We start from the raw sequence: 14,917 nt of genomic DNA on the forward strand, positions 1-14,917 counted from the left end.
TCCCAGCCACAGCCAGGGAGCTCCTTCCGCCATGGGGGAGGGGCTTGATGGCATGATTGATAACAAACTGAGAACAGGGAAGCGTTCCAGGGATCACCTTGGAGACCCTGTGTAAAAGGTCTAGATAGGACACAATGCACGGTCAAGCACAAATCCCACCCATAGCTCCAGATCTGATGGCCCATGACAGACAGTGGCCACACGCAGCTGGACCCTCTCCGAGGACTGAAATAGCAGTAGCTCTCGGGAGGCTGGACCAGCCACCTTAGCAAGCTGTACTCCGAACCCTCCCTGCCGGTTAATGGTGGCTCTCCACCTCTCTGGCTGGGTCCTGATCAGATCATCCTGGCCTGCTTTCCTCACTCTTCAAGGTGACCTGTGGTTCCTTCAAGGGTCCCATCCTTTGGGGGAACTACGAGGCTAGAACCTGAACCCTAACCTGAAGACATATTCAGCAGATCCAGACAGGCAAAGGGGAGATGGAGACAAGCAGGTAAGGAGGACACCAAGACCAGGAGGTGCTGCTCACCATGACACCTGCCAAGGAAGGATGTGGGCTGAGGAGAGGCAGAGCGATCCAGAGAGAGGGCATGTAGTTGTGGAGAGCCTCTTCCTGATACACAGACCATAGAGATGTACAGGAACCCAGGAAAACAGAGTGTGGCTCTATCTAAGATGTGCCTGGCAAGTGCTGGGACCACAGCCCAGCAGAGGCAGTCAGAGCTGGTAATGACTTCTGTACCTGGAAGACGGCCTTCATTCCATGACCCTCCCCCCCTCCACATTGACACGTCCAGTCTTGATAGTCATTATCCTTGGGGGAGGACTCACTTTGGCCAGACCCACCTTTAGGGAAATCCTGGTTAGCTGCTCCCGACTCTCCTCTTGTATTCATGGGACCCCTTTCCACTCCCAGCCTGGTTGAACTCCTCCTTCCTGGTGCATGTCTCCGTAGGGCCCCGCCCTCATCAAGGAAGTTCAGGAGCTGGATCCTGATGCAAAGCTGTTTACTATCCCCCACCCCCACTCCAGGGCCTCAAGGCAAGGACAGAGCTTGCTCAGTCTGCCACGGCAGTGGGGATGGGGTGAAGGAGTGTCCAATGGGCTTTAGTGTCTCTGGACCCCACAGTTCCAGATGCAGCTGAGAAGATTGGAGGGATGCCTCAAAGAACGAATGCTATGAGCTCACAAACACACCAGAGGAGATAGACAGGGAAATAGGTTTCCATGAGACCCCACATCCGGCCCTCCCCAGGAGGCTAGAGAACTCTCAGAGCTTTAGGAACATGAGTTCTGAAGCTCGGTAGATGAAAAGAGCCAAGATACAGCTACTCCTCTACTTCCTGTGGATGCTTCAGAAGGACCCGGCTTTAAAGGACCTGATGCCCCTTATACCCATCCAGGAGAACACCATAATTCAGCATAGGCAGGATATGAAGCCATTGAAGGAGCACAGGATGGGCAGAAGGTCAGACTGAGTGTCTTTTAAAATGTGGATAAGAAGTCATAAACACCCATGCTAACACTCCACAACTCTCATGGAGTCCCTGTGTGTGACCCACAGTGTCTTGGTGTGGTCCCTCAGTGATCAGGATAAAAACCACAAATTCGCTCAGGAGCTCTGCATTTTTAAACCAAAGGCCACTGTCAGTGACAATAATGGTTCTGAACTGAGAGCTTTGCATGAATCAGCTAATTCATCACAGCCTGCAGCTATCACTACCTCCCATGCCCAGGGCAGGACTAACCTCCAGAAAGTTCTGGCACTTTCATGTCCCTCTTTAGTTAGCAAGTGACTCAATCAGGCTGCCTCTGGCACAGCTGTGTGGTCCCAGGATAACATGGGATAAGGCTTCTCCCTTTTCATAACCATGATGCATTACTGGCCATCACAATGGATCCCTGTCCTGTAGAACTGGTTTTGGGAGGAAGCTTGAGTTCCAGTCTAAGGACAGAAAGACTTCCTTCCTTCCTTCCTTCCTTCCTTCCTTCCTTCCTTCCTTCCTTCCTTCCTTCCCTCCCTCCCTCCCTTCTTCCTTCCTTTCTTCTTTCTTTCCTTCCTTCCTTTCTTCCCTCCCTCCTTCCCTTCTTCCTTCTTTTCTTCCCTCCTTCCCTTCTTCCTTCTTTCCTTCCTTCCTTCCTTCCTCCCTCCCTCCCTTCCTTCCTTCCTTCTTTCCTTCCCTTCTTCCTTCCTCCCTCTGTCCCTCTCTCCGTCCCTCCCTTCCTCCCTCCCTCCCTCTCTCCTTCCTTCCTTCTTTCCTTCCTTCCTTCCTTCCTTCCTTCCTTCCTTCCTTCCTTCTTTCCTTCCTTCCTTCCTTCCCTCTCACGAGGTCAAGCCCCAGGCCGGTTACTAACAACCCTTGAGGCACTAGATGTCTGTTGCTGGAGCTACCTGGTCCAGTTAAGAAGACCTCTCTAACATACAGAGGCCCCAGCAGATGGATGCCCAGTTCTGTTTTGGTCTGAGCATAGATCACTTGCCTCCAGAGCCAGCCCACATGCCACCTCCTCCAGTGAGCCCACCCAGCTGATCTTGGTAGGGAGAAATGAGATTTCTGCATCCTTTAGCCCCAGGTCCCCAGGGAGTGTCCACTCGGCTCTTGGCCCACAGTATCATGTGAAAAAGATCTGGTCAATAACTTAAATGTGCCCCACATCTATTATGGCCCAAGGAACATGCTCCAAAGAACCTCTGTTCTATAACCCCGTAGAGTCTCCTTCTGGGGCCCACACTCCCAGGTACCCAGGCAAGACAGCAAATGAATACTTTCTGCTCAGACCATTACAGCCATGACCACAAGGACACACCTGAAGTCCTGGCTATGCCCACTCCACCCTAGAGCTCTGTGTAGGTGGAGCAGCTTACAGGTTTAAGCGCTCATGACTTTAAGAAAGCTGACCCGTGAGACAGATAACCACCATGAAGCTCTGGCCACCGTCCTGCCAGCGCCCAGAAGGTGACACCTTACTTGGCCTTCCATTCAGAACAGCCCCAAGTTCTCCCTGGACTCAGTATGGACTCGGGACTTGGAGGCTGTCCTTTCCCAGTGATTACTGAGTCCCAGCACAGGCCAGTGCGAAAGGAAGCCGCAGCAATCTCCCCTACCAGGACTCAGCGCTGATAAGTGAGTCTGAAATGGGCACAAGCCACGTTCAAAGGCCTGCTAGTCTCCTCGTGGAGTTAGTGCCTGCCATGGAGCGAGGCCGAGGCCATGGCTGGGGTAAAGTGAGGCTAGAGTGATGTCCCTCTTCCTGACTTGGCCTGGAAAGGGCTCCCTGGCAGCTGTGGAGCACATGGGAGCTCGAGTCTCCTGGCAGTGGGTCCTGTCTGCCCCTTCCCCATGCGTCCGGCTCTGCCTGCTATGGCCCCTTGCAGGAAGTGGCTGGCCCTTGGGAGCTGGTGCAGCCCAGCAGCCGGGTTGTCCAGCCTGCATGCGGGAGATGCCTGCACCCACTGTGGCCAGGCTAGAGGCTGGCATAGAAGGCAAGGCTGGGATGGGAGGAGCAGGAGCCGGCCAGTGTCTACAGAGGCAGGGAGCTACAAAAGCAGCCGAAATCGGGAGTGAAGGCTAGAGGAGGCGGGAGAGACTCAGCCAGGAAGGTGGGGCTGGGGGAGGAGAATACAAATAAAACCAGAAAGCTATGATACCAAGGAAACGAAATTAAAAGGAGGGAGAAACAGGAAGGAAAGGTGAGCAAGTTATGAGTTGAAAAAGCTAGAAATTAAAAATTCCAGGGTTGTGTCGGTGACCGGGGAAGGGGAAGGGGAAGGGAAGAGGCTGAAATCAAACCGAGGGACAGAAATGGTACCTAGGTATGTCCGAATCAAGAAACTGCCTGCAAAACACAAACAACCACACGTTAGTGAAGGGCTGCGGGTGGGCAGCAGGACAGCGGGGTAGCAGCAGCAAGCGGCAGTGGCGGGCAGCTGCCTGTGGCTGGCAGACCCACTCAGGGCCGGGGGGGCTGCAAAGCAGGGACCATGGAGCAGGAAGAGGCCCAGGTGTGGTAAAGCGCATGGTAGCCTGAGGCCCTGGGCAGAGCTAGGCCAGGCCCAAGCCTCAGCCTCTACATAGTGGCTGGTCTCTGAGCAGCCTGGCCCTCAAAGGCTCCTAAGATGTCAGCCATGTCCAGGGAACAGGAAGCTGGCCCCAGTGGGCCCTGGGGAGGAGGCCATGAACTAAGGAGCGTGCCTGAGACTTTTCTGGGAAGGCTGGGGTTGCACCAGCAGGAACAGCAAGGGCAGGAGCCAAGCCAGCGGCCACATCTGTCTTCCCTCCTCCTGGCACCCCGGGGCTCCAGCCTAGGTGTGGGGTTGGACACGGAATAGGACAGAAGCTAGGCAGTCCAGGGCCAGGGCCGAGCCTGGTTAACCAAAGTTCTGTCAGCTGAGGGACAATGAGTCTTGGCCTCCTAGTTGCCCTCTGCAGGGTCAAGGGCACCTCAACAGCTGAGCTGGTAGGGAGCGGATGACAAGAAGACACTGGCCACAAGGTCTTCAATACAAGGAGACACCTAGAAGGAAGGCCCGGAAGGCTCCCACCTACCCACTGGCCTCCTGGTCCCACTCCTCCTCCTCTGCTCCCAGAATGTCTTGCAGTGGGTAGTCAGAGGTCAAGGGGGTTAAGTCACTCCCAGACCCCAAAGCACCTCTTAGCACTCAGTGTCAGACGGGGCCTCCCAGTGCCCACCGTTGCCTCCGTGGCCCTGAACTCCCATGCCCAGGTACCGTGGCCTACACTCAGGGGCAGCACCCATATTAGGAGGGTCATAGGTCTCCCTGCCTCAGCAGGGTCCGTTTGCAGAGCAAGAGGCAACGGAAGACCAGAGGACGCTCTAGGTCCCAGCTCATGTCGTGGTCTGGCTCTCCCGCTATTCCTCGACGTGAACTCCAGCCTACCCCTCATAGTGCCATCTTCCCAAGAGAACACCTCCAGGAGCACAGGGTGAGGAGCAGAGCCACATGTGTACACCCTAGTCTCTGTCCTGTCCTGTTCACTGTCCCCACTGCCGCCCAGCCCGGGCTCCCGGTTGAGGCTGCCTATGGTGCTTTGGGGAGGACCTGTTCTGGTGTCTCCCCAGGTGTCTGTGAAGAAGTAGAGCTCTGGACCCAGAAGCTGGAAGAACAGGCCACACCCCAGGGCTCTGGGTCCGTACAACCCCTCCTGCGCCTCTCCAAGGGTGTCTGTCACACCCTCAAAAAATGTTTTGCCACAAACAGCCTCAGCTATAGGTCCTGGGTCAGCTCTTGGCTCCTTGGTGTTGGGCCAGGCTGAGGAAGAACCAGGCTGGGGCTCAGCCCCGGACAAACACTCCACAAATCCTTGGAAGACTGTGTCCCAGGCAATTTTGTCCAGCTGGGCACCCGCCTTGGCAGGGTGACTCTTGTCATACCCATGCACCTTGGCAAACCCTTCAGGGCTGCCACGAACATCTCAGGGGTCCACTACCCCTCTACTGTTCAAATGAAGGTGGGAGCTGGGACTCTCTGGAGCTTGGAAAGCGATGAAAAGCATGTGTTCAGTGGTGACCCACAGTCACCCCTCTGTTCAAGCTGTTCAACTGCCGGTTCTGTGGGCTCTGGACTGCCTTCGTGATCCCCACACCCCTGGGACCCCTGCTAGATACTTCAGACCTGTTCATACCAGTGTGGTCCTCAGAAACACGGCCTGCATGTTAAGTCTCCCACCCCATGCCACCAACCATACACCCACAAACTCCCAGGGACAGGACTCTGAACCCATGCTGGCACTCACCAGGCGACAGACAGGATGACATGAAGAGTATAAAACCAGGGATGGGGGACATGCAATCAAGGGAGCAGAGAGACTTGGAGGCCACAGGCCATCGCTCACTGCCTGTCCCTTTAGGTGTTAGAAAGAGGGTGTGTAGGCCTGGAGCTGGCCGGGGCGTGAGTGGCTGGGTCAGTGGAGACCATGGCAGGCTGGCGGTTGACCTGGGTGGGAGCTGGTCAGCAGGAGTTGTGGTTCTCCCCACCCTTCTTGAGACTCACCGGTCATCCTGGGCCGGGTGGACATATCCCGAGGAGAGGATGTTGAGGGACAAGATGTTGGGGTCAATCAGAGATTCGTCAGTTTCTGGAGTGTTTCGGATGCGACCTGTGGGAAGGGCAGTGGCTGGGTGTCATTGCCAGGAAGGCTAGTGATCAAGGGATGCTGAGGCCTCTGGACAGAAGCCAGGGTGGCAAGCGGATTCCCTACATGACTGTTGGGCGTGAGTAAAAGGCACTAGGGTGGACCAGGAGGCTGATGGGGACCAGGTGGCTCCTGTGACAGAGTCAATGTCTCCCTTCTCTGTCTCCTTCCAGGAGAGGGCTGCATTCTATTTTTCAACTCTAGTTACACTTTCTGGTGGATCTCAGCTACCTAGCTTAGCAAGCTACCTGTGGGACGAGGAGATCTAAGCCATGAGGGGATGAACCTACCCCATTTTATGCTTAACATAACAATAATGAATGGAGAAGGCAGCATTGTCCATGTATACGCCCTTTGAACACTAACCACTCTTCCAGGGCCTAGGAGATGCCTGCTTTTGGAGTCCATCTGTCTGTCTGTGAGAGAGACACTTCATCTCATAATTCCTCACCCTGGAAGCAACTTTCTGCCCATTGAAAGGAGCACACAGATGACTCCCAAGTCCTCTGCTCCAGCAACAGAGTGACCAGCTTCCTTCTCCTCTGCTGCACATCCTGGGCAATCCTGCCCAGTTCCCTGTAGCTCTACAGCATGAGGATTCTGGGAGGAGGCAATTTGGGGTCCTTCAGCCAGTCCTGTCCTGATGCCAGACTCTCCATTGCTTGGGATACCCATGGCAAGGAGAAGTTTAGAGCAAGGAAAGCCTGCCCAGAGCAGATACTCAACCCTGGGAACTGGCCTTCATAGAGCTCTCTGCCTGAGGATCTGATGGACATACTTGGCAGGACACAAGAGGGATGTGGGGACTTGACTAGGGTCATCTGTATTCCTCAAAAGGCCACCTATATGGAGCTCATGGCCCCAGGGTCTCTTATCTTTCCTTATTTTGCTGGCCCATCTCCATAATGTCCACTTCACGGGGCCTAAAAGACCCATGCCTTCCTGGGAGCCATGCCAGGCTTGGCTATAACCTGAATGGGACTGAGTGTTCACAGCAGTATCTCCCCTACTTCCATTAAGTCCCCATTGCAACCCCAAATTGGCAGCTTTTGGTGTCTGCATTTTTAGAAGAGGAGAAGAAGGTGAGATTTAAGGCAGTCTGGGCTGTCCATCTAAAGGGGAGGACATGGTGGGGTGGGACACCACTGGATGACAGCATAGGCAGAGCTGCCCCCACTCCAGAGATAGCTTGGTTCAGAAGCCAGGTGCTAGGCCTGACCTTAGTCTTGGAACTGATTCAGTTTGGACTCTCCCCATAGGACACTTTGGTCACTGATTTCAGCTTTTTCTGATCCCTGACACAAAGTTTGTAAAACACAAGTGTCCATCCTGGTACCCAGATCAACTCTCCACAGCCCTGTATGTTGGGACACAGAATGACAGGTCAGTCTAAGGACATTGGTCCTGAGATCCTGCCTACCCAGGATTGGGAGGAGCTTCTAGATAGATATGCCTTGGCTCCAGGGTAGAGGAGCTACGTACTGGGATGGATGTCTATCCATGTCCCCAAATGAGAGTCTAGAGGACAGCTTGGTAAAGCAGAGTTCAAAAGGGGAGGTCACAGAGAAAGACAGTGTTCTTTTCCTCCCTACAAGATGTGCTAGAGTCCCAACCCCATAGCACAGCGGTGCCATTAGCCAAGCTAAAAGTTGTCCTGGAGTGAGTGTGGCAGCCCTATGTCTGGTACCGCCACATGTCTGGTACCATCAAAGCGCATGGAGCCCGCCCTGTAAAGCTGAGGGTTGGAGTAGTCTTCCACAAGCTAAGGACACTCAGGACTACAGCCATTTCCCAAGACCAGGCAAAGCAGAGAAGAACCCTGCAGCACCCCAGACAGCATGCTTTGCTGCTGGCACCCTGATTTCCAGAACGGTGACACCTGGCAGTTTTCCATTGTTTTAAGCCATTTGGTTGTACTGTTTCGACTACCCTGGAAGGGCAACACAGCTTAGGTAGAAACTTGGGACTATAGCACAGATCCAGGGCTCTCCCTTACAGGCGATGGGCTGAAGCACAGAAAGGCTTGGTGACCTAGCCAGAGCCACACAGCACGGGACAGAACTGTGGTTAGAACCCAGGGTTTTGTCCAAAATAGTCCCCTCCTGAGGTAACCCCCGGCCGCACCACTCACCCACAACCAGCTCTCGCACTTCCTTCCAGCGGATGTGGCTTCCTGTCTCATGCAACAGCGTCACAGTTATCCGTCTCTGGATGCCCTGTCACATGCCAGGAGAGGGAACCGTCAGGTGGCACTGGGGACATGGGGGACTTTGGAATAGGGCAAGGTTTGAGGCAGGCAGGTAAGGCCTTCCCACCTGGTGGAGAAGGAAGGTCCCCATGCATGGCATCCCTCCACGGTGGTCTACCACAGCAGGGATGTAACTGGAAAAGACAGTGACGGTGAGGTGCAAAACCCCTCTCTGTCCCACCCACAGCCTAGGACCTGGTCCCAGAGTCGGCAGAGCTGAAAACGGGATCATTGACCACCCCTTGAGGAGAGCAGGTCCTTCTGGGTTGGCTCTCTGCAGCAGCTCTCATATTCTCTCTCACACCCTGCAAGTCAGAAATCTACACCCAATGACCTAGGTACTGTGTGTAAGGGCTTCTGTGCTCCATGCCTTAAGATCGGGGCACTCAAGGAGAACCTGGTCCCAGGCCTCCCCAGCCATCAGCTCAGAGCCCACCAACCTTCCCTTCCCATGTTAGCCACTGTGGATTCTCAGCTGCCCTCAGAACACCGTTCCCAGTGCCCTTCTTCGTCATCACAGACTTTTGGACCCCAAGCTGGTGCCCGACATGGGCACTCTGGGTACCAACTCACTCGCCATTGGCTTCCAGCTCGCAGATCTCGAAGTAGACCAGCAGGTCGTACTTGCAATGGCAGGGACCTGGGGAAGGCCGTGTCATGGTGCTGAGCTTAGTGGCAGGTACTAGGAAGACAAGAAAGCAGTGTTGTCGTGGGGGTACTCAGGGAGAGCGCAGTACAGGCTGCACCGGCAACACATCGCCCAAACAGAGGTGCCCAACTGGCATACCCACGGCCAGGTCCCCCTAGCTCTGCACAGTCAGGCATGAGAGATCTGGCACAGATCTCACATGAGTGGCCACTTACGCTTTCTACACCCAAGCAGGAGCACGTGGCCTTACACAGCTGGGTATGAGGGTGGTGGCTTAAGACGCTGAGCACCACCAGGGCAGCAGAGACATTTGCTCAGAGGTCCTATCACAGGACCCCGCTGCCTGGCCTGTTACCTGAGCTACACTTTACCACAGCAGAATGTATCAGTCCAAGTGTGTCTTGCCAACACCCACACCTCACCCAGGACGCCCTACACTCACCTCTGCTGGCTCTCCAATATGTCTACCTCCTGACCGCTTCTGCCCACCCCGCCCCACCCCCAGATTCCTGGGCCCAACCATGTCTGTCCACAGCCCCTGCTCTGGGCCCTTCCTCGAAGTCCCCTTCGATTGCTCATCATGTCACCTGTCACTGGGTCTAAATTGTGGACAGGGCTGAACAGCAGAGCACAAAGCTGAAAGCTGTACACTCCACAGGCCAGAAGACATCTGCTGTGTCATCTGCAGCCTGAAGAATCATTACATTCACAGCAGGTCCAACCACACTCGCACCCATAGTGTGGGCCGTCACTGCCCCACTGGACTCGGGAGAGTCTCCCCTACCTGGCTTCGACAGTGGCATGACCCGGGGGAAGTGGCGACGTGAGGGCCTCAGGGGGCTGTGGAGGAAAGCCAGAGTGAGCAGACCTAGGCTGGTGTCTGTGAGTCCTGGGGCAGCCCAGGGCAGGGCAGGCTGATCAGAAGCCCATTCGTGGATCCTTTATTCCCCTGTTCATCAGACCCAGGAAGAACCCAGGTCTCCGTATATGCTTAGACGTGAAAGGAGGAACCCTTGGGGCCCTAGACACCATCCCAGAGGCTCCAGGGATGCAGTGCCTCAAATAATCTCTGTTGCCTCCCTCTTCCATTATCATATCCCGGTTATCCCTCAGCTGTGAAGTCTACTCAGCTGAAGAGAGACAGAGTTGGAGAGGAAGGAAGGCCTCTCAACATGTCTCTAGGCCCCAGGGTGGCTGGCATTCCCATCCCACCTCCTGGATACAGGGTGAGATGACTTACGGGTACCTTACCCTTATACCCTAGCCTCTTGAGACTTCCCTCCCTTCCCTCCCCCGCAAAGAATGAGGGAGTCAGACAGATGTTCCCTTCCTGGAAGTGGGCAGTGGGCAGCAACACCCGGTTATGCCCTGGATGCTTCCCATGCTCGGCTGATGTCAAGGCTCTGACAGCGATGGTCTTTAAAGAACCTAGTTCCAAAGGAGAGAGGCAGGCCGGCCCGTGCTCTGACCATCCCAGAAAGCTAAGGAGAGGGGATCAGGTACATGGGCTCTGTAGCCTGGAGACCAGGACACTTGGGTGACCTAGGCAGATGACCTGAGCACATCCTTGCAAAGAGGTGGGAATGGGTGCTGCTGGTAGTGGCCGAAGACCTCAAACACAATGGGCTGGCTCTTGATGTACTCGATGAAGGACTTGGTCACCTCTACCGCAATCTAGAGGGAAAAAGGGAAAGAATGGATCATATCTGAACATGTTCAGTGTCCATGAAAACACAGCACTCCAGCCCCAGCCAACCCTCAGCACCAATTCCAGCCATGACATCCCTGGATGCTCTGCGTCTGTGTCTGCCCAAGGCTCATTGTAAGCAGCTTTCAGGCGCTCTATTCTGACCCTAGGCTCCAATTTTAAACACTACAGATCCCCCTGCTACCTAACCACAATGTCAGTATCCCAGCATGGCATGGAGGTTCTATAACCTGGTGCCAGACAGCCCCCAGGACAGTCCGTTCAGAGGAGAAAGAATAGATGGGAAGGCCCTTGGGTGTTGGGGGATAAGGGCCAAGACTTACATTTTGGACATGGTAGAAGCCAAGAGGGGGTCCCCTGCCAGTGTTCTTCAGGGGCTCAGTGGAGAAGGCCTCATCGTGGCGGTGGATAAAGCTGCAGATCAAGAAGAAGAACGTGGAGCAAGGACTTGCACCAAGGACCTGTGGCCTCACTGGGCATTGCATGGCCCCCAGCACAGCCTATGTGGGCTGCATGCCCCTCAGGAGAGCATCCTATTTCCCAGGATCCCAGGGTATGGACATCAGGCTCACTTGAACTGGCAGAAGATGTCAGCATATTCAGCAGAGATGCTGGATGCCTGCAGGACTGTCACGCGGAAGGTGAAGGTGCTGCCTAGACGGAGGTGGTCCAGGGCCGTGTCCAGGGGCCCATCCAGGGCAGACTTCTCAGGGCTATCTAGGAGACCTTCAGGAGGCACAGCTGTTGGGAGCCAGAGCAGAGCGCGGGGCCTTTAGATTCCATGCTCTTCGAGCCCTGGTCCCACACATCCGTGTTTCCACACAGTGGGGCTGCGCCTACCTGAGCAGGTGTTGTTGTTGACCTCGTCAGCTGAAGGCCCGGAGTCAGCACCCTGACCCTGGCCTTCTACAATGCGCAGCTCCTCCTGGGAGGTCCCTGAGCGGGACATCCCCACCACAGGGCAGGACTCAGACTGAAACTGTGAAGACACAGGGTTGAGAAAGCCCGGGAGCTAGATGGCTAAGCTAAAGCCTCCCTGTCACAGGCTATAGAGATCTGTGCCCCGGGGCCTGGGTCTCTAGGGCCCGGCGCCAGCCTTGCCACTGACCTCTAGATGAAGCACCCACCTCTCTAGACCACTCTACTTCCGACTCTCTGGTTTAGATGAGCTGAGGTGTGAACTGCCTGAGAAGAACACTCTGCCTGCCTCAACGCAAGAGGCATAGTGAAGGGAAACCAGGAACCATTCCTGGCCTTCAGTTCTACCAACCAGGGCACTTCCTGCAGCAGGTCACAGGCAGCTCTTCCATCTTGAACATCCTCAGACTGAGATCTGAAGCCAGACAGCTAAATAAGCCACCCACCCGGGGAGGGGCACTGCATGGGATCAATCCCTCTACCGGCTCCTCAGAGAGCCTTTCCTGTGGAGGTCAGAGGGTGGCCTCAATGGGGTTGTCCTCATTCTCACAGGTTTTGGGGAAGGCAGGAAGAAGGATGGTAGAAATTATAGTATGCTTTGGGGACCCCAAGAACAGCTAACCCAAGAGAAGGGAGAATGGGGGGTGCCTATTCTAAAAGCTGGCTCTACTTACCAGCTCTACGCCTTGCTGTGTGAGACTCAGGAAGATGGTTGGACCAAGTGGGTCCTGACAAACTGGGGGAGGGACATTGTGTGTTTTAGACAGCCAGGGATGGGGCAGGCACAGCGCTCAGGGAGAGAGAAAAGACTCCAAGGCCATGGGACCCTGCCAGGGCTGGCCCTTAGAGCCTAGGGTTCAGTGGAAGGGGTTCCTCGCAGTACACAAGGCAAGCCTTCACAGTACCTTTTCAAAATGCTGGTCATCAAAGGAGATTTTAGCAGTTCCTGACTGACGGACACCTGAGCCGTAATCTGGTGCCTCCTCGTCAGCTGTGAGAGGAATAAGTAGGTGGTTGGCCAACCTGCTTTCCGTAGTGGACAGAGCCGGGCCACATGGCCCAGGACCCTGGAGAGGGTATAGGAACCAGGTGACCAGATTCTTAACTGCACTGGGCAGCCAGCCTCACCTGGAGTGGCTCAGGAGTCACCAGGACACGCTGACCACCAGCCTATGTTGCCTCAGGGACCCAGAGACATGTCCTTGTCAAGACCTACTCATCCTGAGCCACGAGCCTACAGTCTCTGACCCTGACCTGCCTGTCCCAGGTGCTCAGGGAGCACGGGAGGCTCTTGATATCCCTCCACCACCCTCTTCAGAGCCCATGGGCCCTACCATGCCACCTCCAGCCTTGTGGCTACTCCTCTGCTCCACCCAGTCAGCCAACAGTGTCTGATAGCCAGGGCCAGCCCCAACGGGGCTCAGTGGATGAGCTGACCCCAACCCCTGGCCACAGGGCATGGCAGGGGTGACAAGATTGTGTGTTTCCTAAATTCCTTTCTTCCATGGCCACAGATGGGGAAATATTAGTTGTGACCCCAAATACACTGAAGCCTAGTTATCTTCTTATAAGATTTGGGGACCCACACAGTTCAGACTTCATCATATCCTCTTTTCCTGAATGTGACTTGGAGGACAGCAGGGCTGTGGCTCCTCACAGGCCTGGGCTCTGAGCTTCATACATCTTCCTAACGATCATCCCTATCTGATACACTATCTGGTATAACTATCTGATATACAGAGGACCCACTGAGTTCCACTGGGTTTAGAGTGGTGGACCCTGGAGGTAAACCTGAGCTTAAATTTGGAGATAGGGTCATTCACCAGCTCTCCTAATGACCCTCTAGAGGGCCCTTCTCACCAAGAACAGAGCAAGATAGCCACTGTCCTCTACAAGGGCCATAGGTGAGCCCCTTGGCCTCTAGGAATACATGGACAAAATGGAGACATCTACCCAGTGTGGTTGGGAGCTGCTAGGCCAGACAGGAGAAGGAGGGCCTTGCAAGATGGAGGAGGAAGGACCCCAGGAAGGAGGCACCCCTAAGTGAGGACATCTTAGTAACGTTCACTTCCCAGCAGTGTGGCCAGGGTGGTGTTGAAGTCTGGGTTCTTCTAGCAGCTCATAATCCATCCACTCCTGGCTTTCCCTGCTAGATGGGACCTCTGGGCCATCACTGAGGAAAACAGTGACTAGACTATGCTCATCTAAGCAATCATGGGTATGTCATGGCTGGTAATAGGTGGGAGTGGGGGAGAACATTTAGAAATCACAGGCTGAGGAGAGTTTGAAAATACAGCCAATTATTAGCTTAATTAGTAGAACTGAAGTCACCTAATGCGGCCAGAATGCCAGGGAAGAAGTGATTAGACATTTCAGAGGAGAGGAGGAAGAGGCATTTGAAGGTCAGAGGTATGAGAATTCAGGAGCATGGGAGCATGGAGTGTGAGAACCCGGGGTGCGAGAACCCGGGGTGTGAGAACCCGGGGTGTGAAAACCTGGAGTGTGAGAATCCGGAGTGCGAGAACCCGGGGTGTGAGAACATGGAGTGTAAGAACCTGGGATTTGAGAACCTGGAATGTAAGAACCTGGGGTGTGAGAATCCGGAGTGTGAGAACCTGGGGTGTGAGAATCTGGAGTGTGAGAACCTGGGGTGTGAGAACCCGGAGAGTGAGAACCTGGGATGTGAGAACCCGGAGTGTGAGAACCTGGGGTTGTGAGAACCCAGAGGGTGAGAACCTGGGGTATGAGAACTTGGGGTATGAGAACCTGGAGGGTGAGAACTCAGGGTGTGAGAACCCGGGGTGTGAGAACCTGGAGTGTGAGAACCTGGGGTGTGAGAACCTGGAGTGTGAGAACCTGGGGTGTGAGAACCTGGAGTGTGAGAACCTGGGGTGTGAGAACCTGGGGTGTGAGAACCTCGGGGAGGGTAGTCTGAAAACCTGTGGCACATAAAAACCTGGGGGTACATTGGTGGTATTTGGGTGTGATAAGCTATGCGGTAGCGGTAGGAGAACTTGGGGTATTGTGGATCTGAGAGTATGAGAGTGAGGGGGCAGTGAGGACATGATAACCTGCAGGTAGGAGAGCCTGGGGAGCAGACAATTGGAGCATATGAGAACCTGGGTGTGTCTAACACACTGGGGGGGTTGGCCTTCTCCAGATCCTCCATGTGCCCACCCTGAGCCAGCCCCAGACTAACCATGGCCAACCTGCAGCGTCCCACTTAGTCCCCCCTGTTC

The 14,917-nt window shown here is 54.9% G+C and overlaps 1 protein-coding gene across 1 annotated transcript in view; it reads right to left on the reverse strand.

Annotated features, from left to right (window-relative positions):
• Positions 1–14,917, reverse strand: part of Kif1a (kinesin family member 1A) — an 85,932-nt gene that overhangs the window by 12,585 nt on the left and 58,430 nt on the right. Inside the window, exons 28-38 of the mRNA XM_059278653.1 lie at positions 12,584–12,669; positions 11,601–11,739; positions 11,333–11,501; positions 11,084–11,174; positions 10,608–10,726; positions 9,837–9,892; positions 8,977–9,085; positions 8,471–8,537; positions 8,287–8,371; positions 6,014–6,119; positions 3,811–3,837 (exon numbers count right to left, since the gene is read on the reverse strand). Of these exons, the coding sequence (XP_059134636.1) occupies positions 3,811–3,837; positions 6,014–6,119; positions 8,287–8,371; positions 8,471–8,537; positions 8,977–9,085; positions 9,837–9,892; positions 10,608–10,726; positions 11,084–11,174; positions 11,333–11,501; positions 11,601–11,739; positions 12,584–12,669 (1,054 nt within the window). The remainder of the gene's footprint in view (positions 1–3,810; positions 3,838–6,013; positions 6,120–8,286; positions 8,372–8,470; positions 8,538–8,976; positions 9,086–9,836; positions 9,893–10,607; positions 10,727–11,083; positions 11,175–11,332; positions 11,502–11,600; positions 11,740–12,583; positions 12,670–14,917) is intronic.

This window comes from Peromyscus eremicus, chromosome 13, assembly GCF_949786415.1.
Source record: "Peromyscus eremicus chromosome 13, PerEre_H2_v1, whole genome shotgun sequence".
Taxonomy (NCBI): domain Eukaryota; kingdom Metazoa; phylum Chordata; class Mammalia; order Rodentia; family Cricetidae; genus Peromyscus; species Peromyscus eremicus.